The following is a 24,948-nucleotide window of genomic DNA, read 5'->3' on the forward strand; positions in this document are numbered from 1 at the left end:
ATGCTGGTAGTAGCTCTAAAATGTGTATGAGATCTGGTGAATTCTTAGTATTAACAGCCTAAATATTGAGTATCATAATAAATCAGGACAAAGACTAGGGCATTCCCCAGAAGCCAAGTGTAGTATTTGGAATCCCAGAATACAATTCTTTAACTTCTGCCCATGCGTATCCAATGTTTTCAATTACATTCTTTATGGTGAAGTTCTTCCAAACTTGTGTGACATTAGTTTCATCTCCATCTGTTTCTTCAACTAAGTTAGTTGCATGAATGTTTTGTGGAGATAGTAGCTTTTGAAGGTTGCAATAACGCCCTAATCCATTGGTTGAATCAGAGATGTTGTGTTCGGGGGCAAAAACAAAACACTGATGTTCTCGTCACCATCTGCAATACTTGGAGAATGCCCTGGCACGTAATCCAAAAGTAGCAGGATTTTGAAGGGCACATTATTTTCTTACAATAAGTCTGCATATCATCGTGGAGTTCATTGGAGAAGTAGGACTCAAAGACAGCTCCAGTTATCCAAGTTTTCTTGTTTGAGCATCAAACAACTGGAACTTCTTGCTAGAGTGCTCATGGGTTCTCAGAGTGATAAACCAACAGGGGTTTGATTTTATGGTCTCCAGACACATTTCCTCCTAACAAAAGTGAGACAATCTTTGGAGGCTTTACAGCCATATTGACAGAAATGTGCTGCTTGGCATGTGTTTCCAGAACAAGCCCGTTTGTTGAGGCAAATATCCATGCTCCTTAATCACTGCTTGCAATTGTGTAGGAAAATTTTCAGCAGCAACAACATCCACTCCTGCAGCCTCCCTTGTTAGCTTAAGAGTATGGAATCCATGTTGTTCCTTGAAACGTTCAAAACAACCAGCACTTGCAGCAAAACATTCCACTACGGGGTCTGGATAGGATGCTTTCATTTCTTTAAACAGAGCTCTTGCCTTAACCCGAATAACCATGGGGGATATCAGGATGGAATGTTTAGTTTGATGTTCAATCCATTGAGCCAAATTTGTTCCATTTTCTCCAAAACTAGCACATTGATTTGTTTTATCTTGGATGATGTCATTCTGGTTGCACTTTTGCAGCTTTCTTTAATTTTTTCTGCTTGATGATTTATGGGTATCAGGGTTGATTCTGAGATTCCTGTAGCTCTAACAATGTTTAGAATGCATTCAATTGCATCATATAGCTTTATAACTTCATGCTTTTCTTCAAGTGTTATTGATTTCCTTTCCTTTTTGCTTTTGGAAGCATTTTGATTACCTTTTCTTATCTCCAGAACATTGTTAGAAACAATAGAACACAGTCAATGTTCCTTTTTAATACTGACCACATGCTGCCAGTCAACAGTATGGTAACCCTAGCAGAATAGTTCCTGGTCCTCTAGGTTGAAGGATGGGCATGGAATTGACAATTACACACTACAAAAATCTATCTATGAGGAAATCAAAGGAAAAGAAACCAGGCTGTCTAACTGAGGGCAAACTGGCAACAAAAAAAAAAGGCTAATGATTTTTTGCTTTGTACATGGAATGTCCTGACCCTATTCAAGCCAAGAGCTCTGAAGGTGTTATAAACTTGCCCTCACCCTGCCAGTTGCAGGCTAGGATTTGGTGGATACATTGACAGCTGAGCAATCAGTCAAAGCATTTCTTGAGCTTTACCGGTTGCACCTTCTTGGCATCAGTGCATCCTTCAAGACTAAAAAACCTAGACATTATCCTTATTTGATATCCCTCCAGAGGCAGTTTTAAAATTTTCATCCAAAAGGGAAAAAGGAGTGAGGCCTTGAAGACCCTGTATGGATAAAGGTCCTATTTGCTCTATTTATAAAATTTGAAATTCTATTTACTTTACTTATACTATGTATATACTGTATTTCACAGGTCTTAACATTACCAATGACAGCAAATAAAGTCTTTCCCTACCATGTCCGAACATCCCAGGTTGGTGTATTGTTTGATCCAGGTCCTGATGGTACTTATCCATTCAGTCATCATGTATATGATCCGTCAGCACCCCGTAGTTCAGGAGTTGTGACATCTAATGTAGTGGAGGCGGACTGGGCAACAGATGTTCCTGTGGAACTCTTTTCCATCAGCAGAATCGTGGTAGGTACACTGTATATTTGGTGGTGTGCTTGTAACCTGTACTTTGCCTCTTAACAACAACAAATGAAAAACATAACATGCCAAATCCATAACATTTAGTAAACTTGGCTCATTTGATGTGCTGTAGTAATAATTTCACTTGTTATTACAATACCAATTTCTCATATATACCTTATGTAATGATTTCTTAGTTATAAACATATCTAATCTGAAGTCTGTACATGGTATCTGTGAAGTGGCAGTGAGAGAACAACCATTCTGTGTAGGTTGCACCATAGATGGCTGGTCTAATGAAGTAGTCGATGTGAATTTACTCATTTGGCTGTTGGTCTTGAAACAAAGAACATGTCAAAATGAGAAAATGAAAACATTTTTCATAATGAACATAGAAAGCTCCATACTCATCACCATCATCATCAATTCTCCAGTCCAGCAAACTGGATTCGGGTGTTTACGAGCCTCCTCAAGTTCATCCTTTCTGTTGACAGGTGATGTTCAACTTTTTTGCCAATTTACATCACATTTTATAAGGTCTTTAAAAATGAGCTTTTCCCAACCATTGCAGGTCTTCCTTTAGACCTCTTCTCAATAACACTCCTTTCATAGTATGCTCTTAGGGTCCTATTTGGAGCCGTCCTTCTCATATGTCCATAACATTGTAATCTGTTTAATTCTAAGGTTTCCAACAGACTCTTGTTCAGTCCAAGTTGTTGGTGGATAATCTTATTCCTTATTTTGTCTCTCTTTGTGTTTTTGAAAACAAGAACAAGGTAACTTAATTTCAGTGGTCTATAAACGACATTTTTCAGGTCCAGTCAAAGTTGCTGCTTCCAGTCCATACATTAGAATTGATACAAAATATTATGTTTTGTACAGTGTGATCTTGGAAGCTAGGAGAAATCTGTCATCTCAAAGTGGTTGATGAACAGAGTGGTAGAATTTTGATGCACCTTGTATCTTATTACCTGTTTCTTGGTTGATAGTTTTGTCAGAAGAAACAAAGCTCCCTAAGTATTTGAAATTGTTAATAATATCTACTTCATTTTACACTTGCAGATGGACTGATTCAGTATTTCAACACATTACCAAACCAACTGTTTCAGTTTGGTTGATGATCATTCCCATTCTTTCAAATTAGTCTTGCCAAAGATCTAGTTTAGCTTGTACTCTTGCTTTTGCCTCACCCCATAGCATAACATAATCAGCAACTACATGCTCATTTGTTGTCTGGTCCTCTCTTTTCACTGCTTTTATTATCTCATCCATTATAATAATGAAAAAATGAAATGGCGTATGGCTTTTAGTGCCAGGAGTGTCCGGGGACATGTTTGGCTCGTCAGGTGCAGATCTTTTGATTTGAACCCCGTAGGCGACCTGCGCGTCATGATGAGGATGAAATTATGATGAAGACAACACATTCACCCAGCCCCCATGCCAGCAAAATTAACCAATGATGGTTAAAATTCACGACCTTGCTGGGAATCGAACCCGGGACACCTGTGACCAAAGGTCAACACGCTAACCATTTAGCCATGGAGCCAGACATAATAATGAAGAGAAGTGATGATAGACAACTTTCTTTTTGGACTCTGTTCGTGGTTTCAAAACAACTTGTCCTGACTCCTTGAATTTGCACACACCTCCTTATTTGTCTGTATGGGAGTTTTATCTATAATTGTGAGGTTCTTCAATCTGTCAAAACTAATTCAGGATAAATAGAATTAGACAATCACACTTTGAATTATATTAATTTGAAGTCATTGGGATGCAAAAAATCAGACTTCGAATTACGTGATTTTGAATTAATCGCCAACTCGTAATTCAGAAATGCCAACCCTTGCCGCGTCACAGAGTATTCTAAGGCCCATTAAGGCATGCAATCACTTTGATTCACAGTTTAAGGCTTTCAAATGCCATGGAAAAAACTATTTCCAAAATGTATCCAACAAGGTGCATTTACATTATTTAAATAATGCACTTGGATAAATCACTGGCAAACATAACCTCGCTCAATGAAAGAAAAAAAAAACCGCATGATTCAAAGACAAGGACAAATTATGCTGGCTCCCCTGTGCAAATGGTTTATTTCTTAGACTACTGTACTGTTTGCATTTTTAGATGCCTTATACTTGCATGGAAAGTGTCCGACGCCCTTAAAACATTGTGGCTTATCGAAATTTCCTATGACGAGGGGAGGAAGTCTCCCACTTCCATGTGCTTTGCAACACAGTACAATGACCCCCACCCTTGTATGATTTCCTGGCTGGCACTTCTCTCCTTTAAAACCTTAAGTCCGTTTGGGCTTGGCATTAAAAAAAAAATGCAATTTCATCGGCATTGACTATATTGTTCGGTGCGTATGAATTGATTATGTGAGCCACGCTTTTTCGCCAACTGTCGGCATCGCCAGTGTTCATGGATTCAGCTTCCCTGTACATTGCCTGCTACTTGATATTGTGGCATTCCTTAAAATGCTTAATACAAAAGAATTATGATTTCACTCGAACTTAGCAAATATGAAGCACACTGTAGACACATCGAAGTGAGTGAAAGTGCGGAAATCTATCCCTGCATGTTCCAGAAGATGTGTTCTATCATGATGTGAATACATTTTGAATTTAAATTACTATGTAAAATAATATTTTAAAAAATGTAAAGACAGTTTTGAATTAAAAGTCTGAATTTCAGCAATGGGACCGACATTGTTCTTTGAATTACAAATTATCCGTATTTTGAATTAAATAATTTAAATTACATGCAAAACTATACCTCATGTTTCGAATTATGAGGTTCTACTGTATTTTGTTATTATATTTCATATTCAATTGTTTTGGAATTGATTTATGAGATGTTTAATGAGCATTTATTAATAAATTATATGTTTCAGATCATTTTCAAAATGATTAAAAATGTGATAATAATAACAATAACAATAATATCATCATCATCATCATCATAGGTTGTTTTGCCATCGGGCAGGTCCAATCATGGCTGTGACCTCCATATCTCTCGATCTTGTGCCCTTTTCTTCACTTCTGCATAATCTTCCTTCCTTTTTCTAATGCTCTCTAATAACTGATATTGTCTCCTTCCCCTTCCTCATTTTCCTTTTATCATCCCTTCTACTGTTACTTGTAGTAAAGTGTTATGTCTTAGATTATGCCCTATCCATTTTTATTTTTTGATTACGGTCAGCATGCTCCTCACTTCTCCCACTCTCTTCAGAACTTCCTCATTTGATATTCTATCTTCCCAGCTTACTTCTTCTATTCTTCTCCAAATCCACATCTCAAATGTCTCTATTCTTCTCTGTTCTTCCTTCCTTAAGGTCCATGTTTCAGCACTATATAGAACTATACTCCATACGTAACACCTTGCAAGTCTCTTCCTCAGATCTTTCTCTAGCAGGCCACAAAATAATTTTTTATTCTTGTTGAAACTTTCCTTGGCTAAGGCAATTTGAGCTTTTATGTCAGTTTTAAAGTGAAGGTCTTCAGTCACAATACTTTCAAGATACTTAAACTTATTCACCTGTTCAATAATTTCTCCCCCATCTTGATTGTCGCTTTTTCACCTTTACTTCCAAGTATCATGAATTTAATTTTCTTTTTGTTTATGTTCATTCCATATTCTTCGCACCTTTCGTATAATTCTCTCAGCATTTTGCGGAGGTCTTTCACATTTTCAGCTATTACTGCCATATCATCAGCAAATCTTATGGATTCAATTCTCTTACCTCCAATGTTGACACCTCTTTTAACATCCAAACATTCAAAAATAATTTCCTCCAAGTACATATTAAATAAAGTTGGTGATAAGCAGCAACCCTGTCTAACACCTGTCCCCAGTCTGATTTCTTCTGTTAATTCTCCTCTTATTCTCACTCTAGCTGTTTGGTTGTTATATAATTCCTTGATCAGTCTTCTCTCCCTCCATTCCACTCCATGTTTGTTTAAGTATCTCCAAGAGCTTATCCCACCTCACTTTGTCAAATGCCATCTCTAAGTCTACAAAGACTGTGTATACTTTTCTATTCTTTTCTATGTACCTTTCTCCTATGATTTTCAGTGAACCAATGGCATCCCTTGTGCCTACTCCATGCCTAAATCCATATTGTTCTTCACCAATATAATTCTCCAATCATCTATAAATCCTTCTGTTTATTGCTCTTAATAGTATTTTAGCTGCATGATAAATTAAACTTAGTGTCCTATGTTCTTCACATTTCTTCCTATTTTTCCTTTTTTTCTATTGGTATTATTATATTTTCCAGAAAATCTTTTGGCCATTTCCCTTTTAAGTACATTTCTTGACAAAGTTTTACAAATACAGTAAAACCTCGATTAACCGTTCTGTGGATTATCCATCACAAAAATCTCTATTTAAAAGCAATGTACAGTCGCTCCAAAACTGAATGAGCATGCTCTTGACATCAATAATAATAATAATAATAATGATAATAATAATAATAATAATAATAATAATAATAATAATAATAATAATAATAATAATAATGTCATTGGTTTTACGTCCCACTAACCACTTCGACGGTTTTTGGAGATGTCGAGGTGCCGAAATTTTGTCTCGCAGGAGTTCTTTTACATGCCAGTTAATCTACCAACACAAGGCTTACGTATTTGAGCACCTTCAAATACCACTGGACTGAGCTAGGATCGAACCTGACAAGTTGGGATCACAAGGCCATCGCATCAACCGTCTGAGCCACTCAGCCCGGCTCTTGACGTCACGGTATCTTGATACAGTATTCTGTTTTGGAGTGACTGTACATTGACTTTCTGACTCCTGAGTCCACGATCATAACGTACAGTAACTACTGTTCGTACACACGCATAGACTGGCAATCAACATTGGAGACATGACTTCATACAATTTTTTACTACGTAATTTTATGTTGTGTAAAATTATTTAACTTTTAACTGTTACGAAAGAAGAGGGATGCTATTCAAATTCAACAGTCACAAACTTTATTATCCATCCCATTGTTGATGAATAATGTACTGTAATGTGCCCTCTCCCATCCCACGGAGCATAGAGTACGGTATGCTGGTCATTTCTACTTCAGATTGATACCTACAACTTATTTGGTAGCGTGCAACATCTCCAAGTACCGTACGTAGATCTTTCATATCGTTCTCTGTCAAGGTTAAATATTTTCACCACAGGCTACTGCATCATAAATATTTCACAATGCACAGGAATCAGAAACTAGCCTAGCGGTCCGTTATAGTCAACCTCCGCTATTAGTAGACAGGTAGGCTACATTCTGTACTGTAGTGCAAAGTAAGGAAATGTGAGAGTGACTGATAAAGTTGAACATTTATTTTCCATTCTAACAGCCGAGAAATGTTGAGATCGAAATCTGCAATAAAAAGAAAATGTGTAGTTTTAACCATACAAAATAAAGTTAATATAATCGAACGGTTAAAGGAAGGTTAACTAGTCTCAAATTTAGCATCAGAGTTCGGTGTGGGTGTGACAACAGTGCGGGACCTAAGGAAGAATAAAGACAAAGTGTTGCAGTTTGCGGTGACTTCTGACAGTTCGCATGGACTCGCTAAAAGAAAAACAATGAAAGCATCATTTTTAAAAGAACTGGATGCTGTGTTATTCACATGGTTTCAGCAAAAGAGAGGCAAAGATGTACCTATTAATGGTCCTGTGATAACAAGGCAGGCACACATTTTTCACGAAAGGATGGGGCTCTCAGGGTCCTTACCAGCGTCCAGTGGTTGGCTACAGAGATTTAAGGACAGACATGGCATTTGAGAATTTAACATCAAAGGAGAAAACCCAAGTGGTGACAGCAGGGCAGCAGAAAACTTTAGATACGAGTTTAAGTGCATAATTGAGAGATGCAATATTGTTCCAAGTCAAGTGTACAATGCCGACAAAACTGGACTTTATTGGAAGTGCTTACCCAGTAAAACACTAGCAGCTGCTGAAGAGAAATCAGCTCCTAATAATAATAATAATACTTTATTAACGGAAATACCATTTTACATAACAGTAGAGAAGTATAGACAAAACACAGTAAAAAGAAAGTTCAATGGAGTATAAGTAGAAAAATATGTACAGATATATACACAGGATATATTACAAGTAAGCACAGGAAAGTAATACTAAAGTAATACAAAACACAGTAAAAAGAAAGTTCAATGGAGTATAAGTAGAAAAATATGTACAGATATATACACAGGTTATATTACAAGTAAGCACAGGAAAGTAATAGTCAATTCTGGAGATTATGTAAGTAAGTTCTAAATTTTGACAATGAGCAGTTAAATATACCAATATCCACTTTGTTTAGAGATCTTGACATTCGTTCAATTGGCCCATTGAATGCATAGTTAGTTCTATGCCAATTTGTAGACAATGTATTCTTGAACCTTGTGCGTCTGTCTGGTACATGTACGTTAATTTTTGCAAGGAGTTGTGGACAATTCACCAAGGAATGAAGCAGTTTAAAAATGAAGAGTGTATCCAATAATTCACGGCGTTGTGACAGGCTATGCAGATTTAAGGACTGTTGTAGGGATGTATAATCAACATCATCATATGAGAATCCTGCTCTAAAAGAATATAGACGAAGAAATTTATGTTGTACTGAATCTAATCTATGGATAGAGGTCTGATGAGAAGGGTTCCAAACAGGTGTACAGTATTCTAGTATAGGGCGTACCATAGATACATACAGCAATCGATAGGTAGCTAAGTTTGAAAATTCCCTAGAATATCTAGTAATGCAACCCAATCTTTGAAATGCTTTCTTACAAATATTTTCAATATGTTCATTAAATGATAGGTTATAACTGAATAAAACACCAAGGTCATTAACTTGTGAAACAGGAGTTAGAATGTTGTTATTACTAAATTTGTACGGGCCGGGCTGAGTGGCTCAGACGGTTAAGGCGCTGGCCTTCTAACCCCAACTTGGCAGGTTCGATCCTGGCTCAGTCCGGTGGTATTTGAAGGTGCTCAAATACGACAGCCCCGTGTCGGTAGATTTACTGGCACGTAAAAGAACTCCTGCGGGACTAAATTCCGGCACCTCGGCGTCTCCGAAGACCTTAAAAAGTAGTTAGTGGGACGTAAAACAAATAACATTATTATTAAATTTGTACGGAAATGATATTTTCTTCTTGTTTTTAAAAAACGATATTATTTTACATTTCTCATGATTAAGTTTCAACCCATTTTGAATACAATACTTTTCCAGATGATGTAAATCTTCTTGAAGTTTTAAACAATCAAGTGGACAATTAATTTGCATAAAATTTTTTGCATCGTCGGCAAACAAAAGCAATTTAGAATTCCTAAGTATATTTTTAATGTCATTTATGTAGAGAGTAAAAAGTAAGGGTGCAAGGTGAGACCCTTGAGGAACTCCACTGGTAACAATAATAGGCGCAGAAAAATTATTCCTTATTTTAACAATCTGCAGGCGATTTTTAAGATATGATTCAATCCATGAGAGGAGAGGCCCATTAATTCCGTAGCCCGTTAGTTTTTGCAGCAAGATATCGTGATCGACAGTGTCAAAAGCTTTTGAGAAGTCTGTATAAATGCAGTCCACTTGGGAGTGGTTCTCTATTGCATCCAAGAGGAACTGATAGAATAAAAGAAGATTGCTACAGGTTGACCGTCCTGAAAAGAATCCATGCTGCTCATCAATTATGATGTTTCTAAAGAGAGGTGTGATTTTGTCAAGAATTATTGAGTCAAATATTTTGGAAATATGAGAAGAAATTATAACTGGTCTATATTGTTTTATGTCAGTTTTATCACCATTTGTGAAAACTGGACTAACAAATCCTTTCTTCCATTCCATTGGAAAAACACCTTGGTTTAATGATAAGTTGAACAGATAAAAGAGTGCTTCACATAAAATAAATGAGCAGTACTTGAGCAGGTAAGTTGAAACACCATCAGGTCCTACTGTTTTCTTTAATTCCAGAGATATCAGTTTGTTGTAAATTTCTGCCTTACTAATGTTTATAACTGACAGATTGACAGAGAAAGGATAATCATATGACATACTACTACTATTCTGATAAGAAGAATAAACAGATGAAAAGTGGTTAGCAAAAAGATTGACAATATTTTCTTCAGTATCTGCTGTAACTTCATTAAGATGCATTGTTGAAGGAATATTATTACACGACCTTTTAGAACTTAGATATTGCCAGAATTTCTGTGGATTGGAAGTAATACTTTGTTCACAGTTGGAAACATACATTGTATAGCAAGATTTAGATTCACACTTGCATTCATTTCTTAATTTCGAGAAATGCTGATAATTACTATTGAGACCTGATATTTTGTATCGCTTATGTGCTTTCTTCTTTTCAATAATCAGTGACTTCAATTTATGATTAAACCACTTTGGGAATTTGGGAGTCTTAAAATTCCGTATAGGGATGTAAAGTTCCATGCCGTAATGTAGTACCGGTACTGAATAGAAGGTTTCTACTGCTTTATCAATTGATACATTTTGAAACATCACCTTCCAGCTGAACTGTGACAGATAATAATTTAGTCCATTATAATCACCATTTAAAAAGTCAAAATAAAAACTATCAGCAGGCAAGGAATTGTATAGCTCATTTATAGGTAGATTTTACTTCAATGGAGCTGGAGTTACTGAAAACCAAATCAAGAAAGTGATTCAGAAAATTTGGGATAGATTAAACTGATTTAAACAGAGATAAGAAAAAGTGTCTATAACTAAACTGGACTGCATAGTGTGGTTACCTACTGACATAAGGCCAGGAGATGTTTCTTCATTTACTATCCAATTAAGATGTGGTAGATTGTAGTCACCAACAATGAGCAATAAATGGTTGTCGAGATTTGACATAATTTTTTCAACAGCACTGCAATGTTCGAAAGATTTTTGGACAGGAGACTTTGGTGGAATGTATACAGCACCAATGATTAATTTTGTGGTGTTAAAAGTCAGGGACACAAACAAGTGTTCAACTGTGTTACTGCACGGTATCAGAGTAGGTTTAAACCTCTTGCTAATGCAGATCATTACCCCCCCCCATGGGATGCCTTCATACTCGTTAAAGAAGACCTATCATATCTGAAAATTGAATACGCTTCGAGTCCGAGTTCCACATCACTAATTTCATCATTTAAGTTTGTTTCGGTTAATACCATGAAGTCATAGTCAGCTAAACATGAAGAAATTTTAAGTTCAGTTAGTTTACTTCGAAGTCCATTTACATTTTGATAGTATCCTGTAAAGTGTTCAACTAACCTTTTTATTGAAGTCTTTGGTGCTTTCTTAGTATTGTGTATCTGACCTCTGTGAAATGATTCCCTATCTTTATTTTGCATTATATTCCTGTTATAAGTTATACTTTCTGAATAATTTTCTGTATCACTTAAGTTTTTGCCACTAGGATTAGCATTCCTCCTCATTTTTTTAATTAGTTTCCCGAGAGCATTCTACTAGATATTCTATTGAGAAGTTTACCAAACTTAGAGGTTCCTTTTCTATTAAGGTGTAGCCCATCTTTTCTAAAATCACTACCTCTAAGTGAGCTATTTGCATCGACAAAAAGGACATCTCCATTACGGCATAACCAGTCAAGAGTGGAGTTTACAGCATCTATATAGCGATAATCAACATCATGCCGATATAAAACGCCACTGAGACAAAGCTTTGCCGCTGGAAACCTCCTTTTTATCGCAGTAATAAGCCTACCAGTTTCGGCCATTATGTCACTAGGTGTTGAGAAATTATGAAGGTCATTTATGCCAATGTGAACTATCAGGGCTTCAGGATTTTCTTTAATACAGTCACTGTTTACATGTTCTGTAAGTTGACCCACTCGTATGCCTGGATAGCAGTACGCAATTCCCTCTTCAACTTCAGGTCCAACATTCCTTATCATCGAGTCCCCAACTATTACTGTACGGGCTTGTTTATGTACCAGTCGCCGACGGGATTTTTTTTGTCTTTTCGACACTGCAGGTGAGTCATGTTCCATGTTTGCCTCATGATCATTAGATTCCAATACTTGAAAACTGTTTTGTGTCACTATATTATTTACAGAATCTTTAAATGCAACATGTTTCCGGTTAGGCCTAACATTCTTCGACTTAACCTCTTTAAAATCATTTTTGTATTGTCTCGTCATTTGAACATTATTTTGTTTAAAGTTCTTCAATTCCAGCAGAGCATTTTCTAGATCCGTTGATAACATTTTAATTATTTCATCTTTGGATGAGAGTTCAAGTTTCGGATCTCTTATTATAAACCTCAAATGCACGGAGTCCAAAGTTAGGTTATCGGAGACGAGATCATCTACCGGATCTGACACTTCGTTACCAAAGTATTCTTAAATACGCACTCATAAGAAGCATTAAGACTATCAAGACTAGCATTACTTCCGTGAATAGATCCATTGCGCTTCATACACATATTATCACCGAACATTTCACCACTCAGAGAAAAAATAAATCACTCTGTACCGCCATGTTGCAGTGTTGATAAGTCAACAAATCTAGTAAAGAGCACGTTACCATCTTGTGCTGTGCGAACTCTACTGGTGACCATAAATTAAAATTAGCTGTTGTTGGTAAAGCAAAAAATCCACTTTCTTTCAAAGGAACAGTGATGAAATATTTCCCAGTAGATTATTGTCATAACAAATCTGCATGGATGACATGCAATATATTCAGGACTTGGTTCCATAATAAGTTCGTTCTGCAGGTTCGAGATTTATTGGCGTCCAAAGGCTTGCCATTAAAGGCCGTCCTTTTTCTTGCTAATGCACCCTCTCACCCTGTTGATACAGAGTTGAAATCAGAGGGTGGAAACATTTTTGTTTCCTATTTGCCACCTAATGTAACTTCATTAATTCAGCCGATGGACCAACGCATCATCGCAACCTGTTAGGCGCATTATAAGTAGGAATTGCTAGGCCTCTTACTTTCTGAAGAAACATCGATGGTTGAGTTCTGGAAAAACTCAATCTTAAAGAAGCACTTTATCTTGCCCAGAAATCATGGGATCTAGTAACCGCTCAGAACATCACTCGATCGTGGAGAAAATTGTATGTTGATGTTGAAGAGCTCGCCGAGGATTGTCGTAGGTTCACTGATGAAGATGAAAATGTGGGATTGATAATCAAAGATATCCTGAAAACTACTGAAAATAACATTCATTTTGGAGAAATGGATGAAAGTAACATTGAGGAGTGGCTTCATACTGATGATATATTACCTGGGCATCACATTTTAACTGATGACGAAATAGTAAATATAAGCGCGAACGGGAACTCGGCAGTCAGCTGCGAAGTGACAAGTGAAAGTGAGGGGATGCGGAAGAAGAGTGCATCACAAACAATGATATGCCGCTTCAGACCACATTGGCATCGGCTGAAACGTTAATGGAATTCTTGGAGCAAGAGGATGATACAGATTTTTCAGACATTCTTGTAATTAGAAAGCTGAGAATGGACATAAAGAAGAAAATAAGTTGTAGGAGAGTGCAAAAAAAAAAAAAAAAAAAAAAAAAAAAAAAAAAAAAAAAAAAAAAAAAAAAAAAACCAGATTTTTTTTTAAAGCAGCTCAAATGACACCAGGTAAATTAAATATTTATGGTCTGCTGTAATTTATGTGAATACTTAGTATGTATTGTTGTTGTAGCTTTGACTAAATTTTGGTTTTAAAGAGGGTTTAATGCACTGCATTTTAAGGTTATATGGTATGTATTTTATGTACTTTAAAGTCCATTAAAATTAGTAGTATGGATTATCCGTTTATTAAATTAACCTTTCACCCCTTCCCGGGCATTAGAATGGATAATCGAGGTTTTACTGTGTATCCTTTCCTTTCCCCTGCAGTACTTTGAGTAGTTCAACTGGTATTTCATCTACACCAACTGCCTTACCATTCTTCATTTCCTCAATAGTTGCCTCTATTACCTCTTCTCTGAAACCAATCTTATCTTCATTGTTCCTTAACTTTTTATGGCTCACTGGAAAGAGTACATAGAATGGTTATATGTTTGGAACAGCAGACCAGATGAGAGTAGTATAAATTTGGAGAAGGAAAGTAAAATAAATGGAGACTAAAGTAAGACTTGATAAGTATTTACATAATGAGTTCCAAATTATTAATGTAGGGTGCAAAGTAGCATTGAGATGTAATAATGTGGATAGGGCCTTAGAGCTAGTAAAATACTCCATAAAGAGGAGCAGAGTTTACATGTCACAGAGGGAAAAGGGTTGAAGAGACTGAAGGGTGGTACAATAGTGAGTGTAAGAGATTGAGGAGAGTAGTTTTAAGGGTGCTGAAAGACTTTAGGAAGCACGGATGGGGAGAAGAGAGGGAAAGGTTTTGTAGACTGAGGAGGGAATACAATAAAATACATTCAGGTATTGAAAAGGTGGACCTTAACATTTTCATTTTACTGTAATCCCAGTTCAATACGGAACAAAATGAAGTTTCTAACTTTCAATGAGGGAATACAAGGCAAAGATAATAGAAAGGAAAAAAATATGGAAGAAGGAACAAGGGGAGGCGATCAATGGGGAATGCGAAAGCAAGGAGGGTGAAAAGGTATGGGAGAGAATCAATAAAATTAATAGAGGAGAGAGGAGGTACAGTAAACCTAAAATTGATTATGAAACATGGATGGAATATTTCTGTAAACTGCTAGGAGGGAAGGATAGGTGGAAGGGAGACAGAGGGGTGAAGGTGATTGGGAGGGAGTTGACAGTAGGGAGTTATGAGTTGGATAAAGAAATATCAGAGGAAAACATATTGGAAGTGTTAGGCAAAGCCAAAAGTAGGACTGCTGGGGGTGGGAACAGAATAACAAATGTATTTTGGAAAGAAGCAATAAAGCTTAGTATGATGAGGGAGTGTATAGTGTAGTTATTTAATAAGGTGTTCAAAGGTACCAATTTCCCGAAGGAGTGGCAAAAAGGTATTATATGCAATATTTTCAAAAAGAAAGGAGCGAAGAGCAACCCTAGCAACTACAGGGGTATAACGCTTTTAGACGCATTGAGTAAGGTGTACACGGGCATTTTAGCGAATAGGCTGAGAAAATGGGCGGAAGAGTTTTCTATATTATTTTCTATATTATCGATCTATCAGAGCGGGTTCAGGAAAGGACGTAGAATGATGGATAATGTGATGATAGTGAAGACAATAACTGATAAGTATGTGAGGAAGGAAGGAAGGTGTGTATATAGCAGCGGTCGATTTTGAAAAGGCCTTCGATACAATGAGTAGGAAGGTGCTGCTTGAGAGATTGGGTAGAGTGGGAATTTCCAAACAGATGAGATGGGCGATTGAGGGTATGTATGAAAAAGTGTATTGTAGTATTAGATTAGAGGAAGGGGTTGTAAGTGGTCTAATCAAATCAAATATAGGTTTAAAACAGGGTTGCAAATTATCTCCTATTCCTTTTATTCTATCTCCTATTCTTTCTATTTTTATCAATGACATATTAGAAGGGCATGGGAAGGAGTGGGCGAGTCCTGTATTAGGTGATCTAGAAATCCCAGGTCTGATATTTGCAGATGATTTATTATTGATGGCGCTGACAGGAGGAGGATTACAGAAAAGTATAAATAAGGTTTCGGAGTATGCCAGGAAATGGTCACTGAGAGTAAATAGTAGGAAGACAAAGGTAATCATGTGTAGGAAAATAGGATATGGAAGACAAAGATGCATTGGGTGATAAATGCGGAGGTAATAGAGGAGACAGATAAGCTAGAGTATTTGGGTGTTTGTATAAGTAGGTATGATAAATGGTCCAACCAAATTAATCAAGCTAAGTGGAAGGGACTAGCAGCACTTTCAGTTATAAGAATACTGGAAAATATATTCCCAGGAATTGATTTCAAAATACAGAGAATGGTATTTAAAACAGTAGTTTTAAGTAGGGTGTTATATGGAGCAGAAATATGGGGCGTTGAAAAGGATTGTATTATATTAAATCAGATTGTTAGCAGATTTGGCAAAATTGTAATGGACCTCCCAAATTGTATGGCTAATGCAGCAACTAGAGTTATGTGTAATGAGTATATAGAGGTTGATATCATGAAGAGAGTGTTGGGGTACTGGAGAAGGTTGGTAACGGTTGGGGACGGCTTGCTCCTACAAACGGTTTACCAGTACCAAAAGAAGAGTTCTTTTGAAGATTACTGGTTGACAAGGTGATGAATATTATTGAGAGATTGGGTTTAGGAAATTACTGGGGGAGGGATTGGGAAAGAAGGAATGTAGTTTGTTAGAGGAATGCGTTAAAAAGGATCAAAGATATTCAGTCACAGGAGCTGGAGGCTGAATGTGGGAGAAAGACATCCCTAAACATGTTTATCAGAATTAAACAAGTAGTAAGTATAAGAATGGATAATGTGAACAGATTAGAGAGATTTGGTGCATGATGGGTATTTATAGAAGGGAACTCATGTGGAGAGAGAGAAATTCGTGAGTGAGGGGCACTTGGAAGCCTTCAAACAGTTGGCCAATGAACAGAAGATCATTAACTGGATTGCGAGAGAGTGGAAAGAACCTGGCAACTTAAACAAGTTTTTAGAGGTTGTCAGAAAATGCTGTATAAAGAGGTTAAAGAAAGCAAAAGTTAGAAGATAGCAGTGTGACAGATATATATATATATATATATATATATATATTGTTTCTCCTCATAGTGATTGTTGTTTACTGATGATAGAGGAGAGCAGGGAGTAATATGTAGATAAGTAGCAGAGACTCAGGTCTCCTCACACTGCTGTTAGCAGTGTTGGGAGGAAACGGGTGTGTACGAGCGGTGTCCTAGGTCAGGTCACAGCTGCGTTACTCGGCTGGATGAGTCGAGCAGCTGACTGTGGGCACACCTGCTCTGACGCACACCCATTGTAAGTAGACTGTTGTAGTTAGGCCATTGTTTTTGTTTGTTTTGTTTTGTGTGCTTTTTTTTTTTTGCCGTCAGGGTTTATTCAATAGGGTTGTCCATTATTTGTATCTTTGTAGTGTTTTATGTATTTCTCAGTTCGGCTTGTCTTGTTTGTATTTGTTTTTTTGATTGTTCTTCCTTTTCTATTTTCTCTGCAAAGATTAATGAGGTTGAAAAACTGTAAAAGCTAGAGAAAATAAATCCTACATATATTAACACAGTAACCTCATTCTCAGTTTGTAATCTTTCAACAAGCCTCTCCTCCAACTCTACAACATTTTTGTTTTCTTTCAAATTTTCAAGGCATATAACTTCATTGCTCTTATCCTTACTCTTTTTTATTTAATGCACAGTTCTGCAGCAAGTAGGTTGTGATCAAAACATATGTCTGCTCCTGGATAACATTTTGCATTTTTTTAAGCCATTCCGTTATCATTATTGTATTATAATATAGTCTATTTGGTACTTTTCATTATTAATTCTAGATTTCCAGGTATACCTCCACCTTTTACTGTTTTCAAACAATGTGTTGCCTATAACAATGTTGTTTCTTTTACAGAAGTCAACTAACACCTGACTTCTGTCATTTCTAACTCCCAGCCCATATTTTCCAAATATTTTGTCTTCATGTCCTCCAACAACAGCATTCCAGTCTCCCATTATCACCACACATGCATTCTTCATTTCTCTTCCACTAATCTCTTCTATTTGCTTGTAACATTCCTCTACCTCCTCTTCTGAGTGTTGACTGGTTGGCATATACATCTGAATTATTACTAAATCTTTCTGATCGCCTTTCAGTCTTAGTATAATTGTTCTCTCATTTACATATTCTATCTTCAACACTTTAAGATTTATATCTTTCTTAATTAGTATTCCTACTCCATGTTGTCCACTACGCTCAGCACCTGAATATCCTCTACTATCCAGTTCCCCACTACCTCCCCATCTCACTTCACTCATGCCTAATATGTCAGGTTTATTTTTAGCCATTTCTGGTTTAGCATTTTCCAATTTTCCTTGCTGTAATAGAGTTAGTACCTATCCTCAAAATCTGTTTACTTTTTCTAGGGCTTTTACTCATCTCTCTATTAGAAAACCTCAATGTATTCCCCTCCCGGAGATCCAATTGAGGGGAAGGTTTACTTCTGGAGTCTTTTATACAGAGGTCCATTGCCATGAACTTCTTGGGATGATTTCAGTGGTGGTTTCCCGTTGCCTTCTACTGATCTCCAAAACCTGTCTGCTCACCGACTCAGTTTCCCACTGGGGTTGGATACTCAACCTTCCATTGAGTTGCTTGGCTTCACAGGGGCACCACATGTAGCTAGGAAGTTGGAGAATTGAGATGACAGAGGCTAAGAGAACTCTCTTGCTGAGTTCTTATAATTGCATATCACCCCCCCCCACTTGTCCCTCATAAGCAAAAAGAGTACAGGGACTACCAGACCTAAGTGAATGGATGGGAGGAAGCAGGCACACAGTCAGAAAATGAAAGCGTGCTGGGCCAAGAAAAAGCAGAAGACTATAGCTAAGATTTAAGACAAACCCCATGGTCCCTAGTAGGCCAAAACAAACAAAAAAAATTAGTAATAATAAATAACAACAACAACAGACCCTTAAAGACATGTATTCACAAAGTATGTTCTGTTCAGTTGTGTTCTGGAGAAAGTCATCAGAGAATGGAGAAAAGAGTTGACAAGAAATTATATCCAAAGTGGAATAATAGTAGGCTGCTGTAACACTGGTATTACGTTTGATTGCCTGGCCTTTGCTGTTGATGTAATGATCCTTGCAGACAATGACAGCAGTGAAACACACAGAAGTACTACAACACGTAGCTGCTAAGACTAGACTGAGGATCTCATTCGAAGGGACAATATACATAGATTAAGCTAAAACAGACCCTATTTGCAAGACTGAAATGGTGTACAGAATTATCCAGAGGAATGAGAAATTTAAGTATCTGGGTGAGTTCCTTAGTTCCAATGGCAATGAAAAAGAATTGCTAGGAGAAAGAGCAAGGAGGATGGAAATGGTCTTTAAACTATGCCATGATACCTACAGGTCCAGATCAATCTCCTTCCAGGAAAAACTGAGACACTACTGTATATTAGTCTGACCAGAATGCCCATATGCCACAGAGGCACTAGCTAAATTAGATGATCCCACAATTGAGAGAAAGGAAACCAAGTTTCTCAAGAAAATTTTAGGACCCAAGAAAGTGTCAGAAGATTTTACATTCTATCTGAGATTCAATAGGGAAATATATGAGAGAATTCAGAAGATTACCATCATAATCAGAAATAGGAGGCTGAAGTGGAGAGGAGCCATATTTGTCCCCACCCGCTGTCAACTGGAAAAGGGGAATTGATGATGATGTGATGATTATGATGATGATGAGACCTGGATTATATGATATATTGATATGTGTCTTCATTCCAATTTACTGACACTTCAATTATTCTATCACTGACAGATCCAGTCTGACTACAAACATCTATAACTTTATGAAGTATAAAGCCCATTCCATTTTGTGACTTCATGTTACTTTCAGAACAGTATAGTTTATAGTCTAGCAGGAGGTGCTTTATTCCTGTTGCCTTCCATTTTGTTTCACTCATCTCCATAATGAGAATTTTCCTCCCTTTCATCAGATCAACTCTCTCTTCAGTTTTATTTGTCAGCATTAGGATATTCAAAGTTCCAATCCAGCAACTAAGTCTCGATTTGTGTTTCGTGGATGATGAAGTTCAGGCTGTAAGCTGTCATATGCACATAGCTGTCATTGCCTTCAGTTCTTTGATCTGAGGCTTGTATTTGCCTTGAAAGCACGCTTAATCTACCACTGGCCAGTTGCACCTAACGAGGCTTCTTTACCACAGTCCCATTAGCCATCACTTGCCAGGGTTCCTGTAGAACTTTCACAGCTATTGTAGCCGTCATGAGACATACACTGAGTGGCCAAAAGTCACGGGAAGAAGTAACCCATTAGGAAATATGCCATGTAAGACCCATGAGTGTTGTGGCTGGCTGCAGCGTAGCTGAGCAGTCTGACTCAGACATTAGTGTCGTGAAGATGGCAACATGTCACGAAGTAACCTAGTTTGAACATGGGATGATCATCGGCGCACACCGTATGGATCACAGCACTGCGGAGTTTACACCCAAATTTACGTTTCTGAGGTCAACAATGTCGAGGGTGGATCTTCAATATCACAGAGAGTATGTTACTACCCATGTAAACCGCCGCACAGGAAGACCACAGGTGTTTAACGAACGAACATCACGTTGCTTCCGCAGAACTGTACTGGGCGCTTGACGGGCTACTGTGAGTCAGATCACTGCCCATTTGAATGTTGGGAGTCAGGAACCCACTTCTACTAGGACTGTAAGGAGGCAATTGCACTGCATAGGCTTCACCAGCCAATGACCAACTCGTGTCCCTTTGCTGACACCTCGACACAGAGCTCAACAATGTTCACGGGCCCGCGAACATCGGCAATGGACCATCGAACAGTGGTTGTATGGTTCGATGAATCCCGGTTCCAGTTGTATCGAGCTGATGGGCATGTGACAGTGTGGCGTATGCCCCATGAAACTATGGATCCTGCGTGTTAACAAGTTTGTGTCCAGGCAGGATGTGGCTCAGTTCTGGTCTGGGCGGAATTCTCATGGTCACAATTAGGCCTCATTGTCTAGCTGCAGGGAGCGCTGACAGGTTAACGTTGTATGGACATTTTTTCAAACCATCTGCATCCCTTTCTGACCCTAGAGTACCCTGATAGGGATGCCATATTTCAACAGGACAATGCGCCATGTCACAGCTCTGTGGTGGCACGCAGGTTGTTGGAAGAGCACTCCAGTGAAGTTACAACCATGGATTGGCCCTCCAGATCCCCCGATCTTAATCCAGTCGAGCATTTATGGGATGCTGTCAATGCTGGCGTATGCTCCATGAACCCTGCACCAACTAAACAAGACCAATTGTGGGTAGCATTGCAAGACGTGTGGGTCTAAATCCCTCCAGAACAATCCCAACACTGTGTAGAATCGATGTCTCGCCATATTGCTGCCGTTTTGAGGGCTTTCAGAGGAGCAACTCCTTCTTAACATTACATTCAGTGTCTTTTCATGACTTCTGGCCACTCAGTATATAAGACATGAAATCACCACTGTACACTGTACCCTTACAGGCATCCCCTACATCATGCGTTTGCCCATCTCCCATGACATGGTCAAGGGGCTGGACTTGTGGGAGATAAGCTTCATACTGAAAATGAAAAAAATGCAAACTTACAACCTGTTTTCCGGTCTTTGACCGGGTCAGGGATGTAATGATTGAAGCATGTATAGGCTATTAGTACGATGGGGTCGCCACTCCCAAAGTGATTAATAAATGAGTGATAGATGCTATGAAATGAGAATGGAGAGTGTTGCTGGAATGAAAGATGACAGGGAAAACTGGAGTACCCGGAGAAAAACCTGTCCCACCTCCGCTTTGTCCAGCACAAATCTCACATGGAGTGACCGGGATTTGAACCACGGTATCCAGCGGTGAGAGGCCGATGCACTGCCGTCTGAGCCACGGAGTCTCTCAAGCTTCATACTAATAATTTTAAATAATGGTAGCCTAAGAGAAGTCAGGTGCATCACATTAACGTTTAGGTACATGTTCTGTGGTTCTGCATGGAACGGTATACATGACCCTCAGAGTGATCTTAACTTGTCTGCTTCCCAGCTGGGAGAAAGTAAAAGAACTGTCAGCCACCACTGATCTGCATTTAAAGTTGTTGCCCACTTATTTACCTTATCTTTTCTTAAATGATTTCAAAGAAACTGGAAACTTGTCTACCATACTTCACAGATTCTGTGTATAGAATTTAATATGGTTTTATGCCATCAATAAAGTATTATTAAAAGAACAAATTCTGATGCATGAATGTGCTTAAGAACAGCATAATCTTTACAGAACATTGGTAGAAAAAAGTGCACCTCTATGTCTTAAAGTTTTGGTCAGTAGCTGACTCTTTTATGTAAATGTAGTACATGTACATGAACTGCAGAAACATATTTGTGAAGCGGATTATACCAGAGCAAGACAATCCTGAAGGAACATTAAAAAAAATCAAGGTGACTTTATATTTTAATGCATTTTGATTATTTCAAAATTTCTTTCCTCACACCTTCTTGATTTATGACTGATTTATTTTTTTATTTTTTTTGCTAGTTGTTTTACGTCGCACCGACACAGATAGGTCTTACGGCGACGATGGGACAGGAAAGGGCTAGGAGTAGGAAGGAAGCGGCCGTGGCCTTAATTAAGGTACAGCCCCAGCATTTGCCTGGTGTGAAAATGGGAAACCACGGAAAACCATTTTCAGGGCTGCCGACAGTGGGGTTCGAACCTACTATCTCCCGGATACTGGATACTGGCCGCACTTAAGCGACTGCAGCTATCGAGCTCGGTGACTGATTTAATTATAAAATATTCAAGGAAGATACCCAGCCTGGCTATGATCATTAAGGTGTCAAGTCTATATGGTCTGACACCATAGTTAGCCGGTTTGAGTTCTGTTGATTGAAAAAATTCACCATCGGAATTTTTAATCACCAGATTGCATGCCAAAAGCCTGGATTCAATTCCAAATCTTCCACAGGGCTCATATGGAGTGAGGACATATGATGCTGTTGATGGTGATTCATCCATAGGATAGAGATGTAAAGCTTTGAGTGGACGCCTTTGTGCTATTCAACATTGCATAGAGCTGCATGTATTGCAACCAAGTTTCACCCTATCCTTTCCTGCTATCATATATCACATAATTCATCTCATTAACTCCTCTGATGAGGTTGACATCAGGAAGGGAATCTGATCATAAAAACTCACTATGAAGATTCACTATGAAGATTCACTCGAATCATACTCGACCCCATAGAGAAATGGGGCATGGGTTGGAAATACATCCATTCAAGGAATAAATCAGCTTATACATATGTGCAACATCTGTCACAACAGTTCGGTGAAATGGATACCCTTCCTAATGCTAAATCTTGAGTTATTTAAACAAATATTTGCTAAGAAACAAAGTGCAATAAATTTTACTTCACTTCATATGGTCTTGGGTCTGAAGAGGATAAGGCATTAGGACTTCAACTGGAATATGGTAAAGAATGGGTGGTGTAAGGATAGAGTAAAATGTAACTGAATTATGGAAAATGATGAAATGGAATTATTACATCTATCAAAAAAATTATATTCAGAGAAGAGTAAAACAAATATAAATAAATATCTATTTGTAATATTTCTTCTTGCTTCTTATTTATTTTTGTATTTTAACCTACTTCTTGATGACTATAGTACTTCAAAATTGTTAAGGATTCACATTTACTGTATATTTCTTGCTTTACTTTAAATGGTTTATCATGTTTCTTGCTCATGATTTGTCCCACTGAAATTGATATATATATGCAGATCTTCTTGTAGTTGTACTGTATGTTATTGTCTTGCAGAATACTTTCAAATAGACTTTCAGCTATTAGATCATGTTGAGTACTACAGAATGTCAAAGGGAAGTACAAGGTAGAAATTCCCAACCGGATACTATGGGAGCAAAATCTGTAGCTTTTGGATTTTGCATTCGATGCTCTACCGATTGAGCTACCATTCACTAGTGTTCGCTTGCCTATTTCTGCTCTGTACTTGACATATCATTCACATGTACACACCCTAAGTGTTAAAAAGCTTACTTTAACTAAAATACACTTGTGGAAGCTAAATGTTCATTACATTGCAGAATGCTGAAGCTGCAGTAATACCAATAAAGTCATACAGAACTAATGGTATGGACTACAATAATCACAGGAGAGAATCCAGTTCTTCAGAAGAAGAGGGAACTGTTAATACACATGACCAGAACCATGGAAATTATGGAAACCACAGCACTCAGTGATTAAAAGCAAACTTGAATGTATGATGGTGCAATAATATGCTGATGACATGTGCCAAATAAAACTCTTCTGTAGTGATATTTATTGTGATGCTCCAAAGTCTCCACACACTTTGGAGGCTGTAAGTATACAAATAATTTTTGTGGTAGTCTCTGTATGTTATCAAAGGACTCTTATGCAGAGCAAGGATATGTTAGAAAAAGCAGTGACTACCTGTCACTTAGTTATAATGTTTCACTCCAAAACAATATAGCAGTTTTAAAATTAGACTTCAGTCAACCATGTTCAAGCCTGTTGGTAGCGAGAAATCAAATAGAGGTCTCTAGAAATTCAAATATTCATCATCATCATTATCATCATCATCATCATTATCCATTAATCACTCTTGCAAGCCATGTGTAGTTATACATGAGCTTCTTCCAGTTTGTTTTGTCCTTACACCGTCATTGGTTGATTATATTGTGGCAATTCATACCCCCATTCATTTTAGTGTCTAGGTCTTGTTCCTGTTCCAGCTTTGACTTCCTGCCAGTATCTTCTAAGCCCAGCGACAAGTGCCTGTTAATGCTCTTCAGAAAAAGGTCCTTTCCGTCTTCTGGAAGTTGATGCCATTTTTGAAACCTTGATAGTTGTTCACCAACCTTCTGAATGCATTCCTGTCAGGAATTTCTTGGTCTGAAATAACAATCTGCCTCAGATCTTTTTCGCATTCCTGGAACCATCTCATACCAGATATGGAAAAATTTTAAAATAGGATAATTATCTTAACTAAATTATATTTTTCATTGAAACATTAATAAGAGAGCAGAAATATTATTTCAAATTAAGAAAAAGAAACCTTCACAGCTCCATAAGTGTGTATATAAATAAGTATATTAATGAGTCCTTGGAAGGTATTACAGGTATACATTTTATTGTTATGCCTATTATGTAT

General features: G+C 37.6%; 1 protein-coding gene across 1 annotated transcript in view; it reads left to right on the forward strand.

Moving 5' to 3' along the window:
• Positions 1–24,078, forward strand: part of LOC136869499 (transmembrane protein 145) — a 139,555-nt gene extending 115,477 nt beyond the window's left edge. The window contains exons 12-13 of the mRNA XM_068227122.1: positions 1,892–2,116; positions 23,861–24,078. Of these exons, the coding sequence (XP_068083223.1) occupies positions 1,892–2,116; positions 23,861–24,016 (381 nt within the window). The 3' untranslated portion in view covers positions 24,017–24,078. The remainder of the gene's footprint in view (positions 1–1,891; positions 2,117–23,860) is intronic.
• The last annotated feature ends 870 nt before the right edge of the window (positions 24,079–24,948 follow it).

This window comes from Anabrus simplex, chromosome 1 (genome assembly GCF_040414725.1).
Source record: "Anabrus simplex isolate iqAnaSimp1 chromosome 1, ASM4041472v1, whole genome shotgun sequence".
NCBI lineage: Eukaryota > Metazoa > Arthropoda > Insecta > Orthoptera > Tettigoniidae > Anabrus > Anabrus simplex.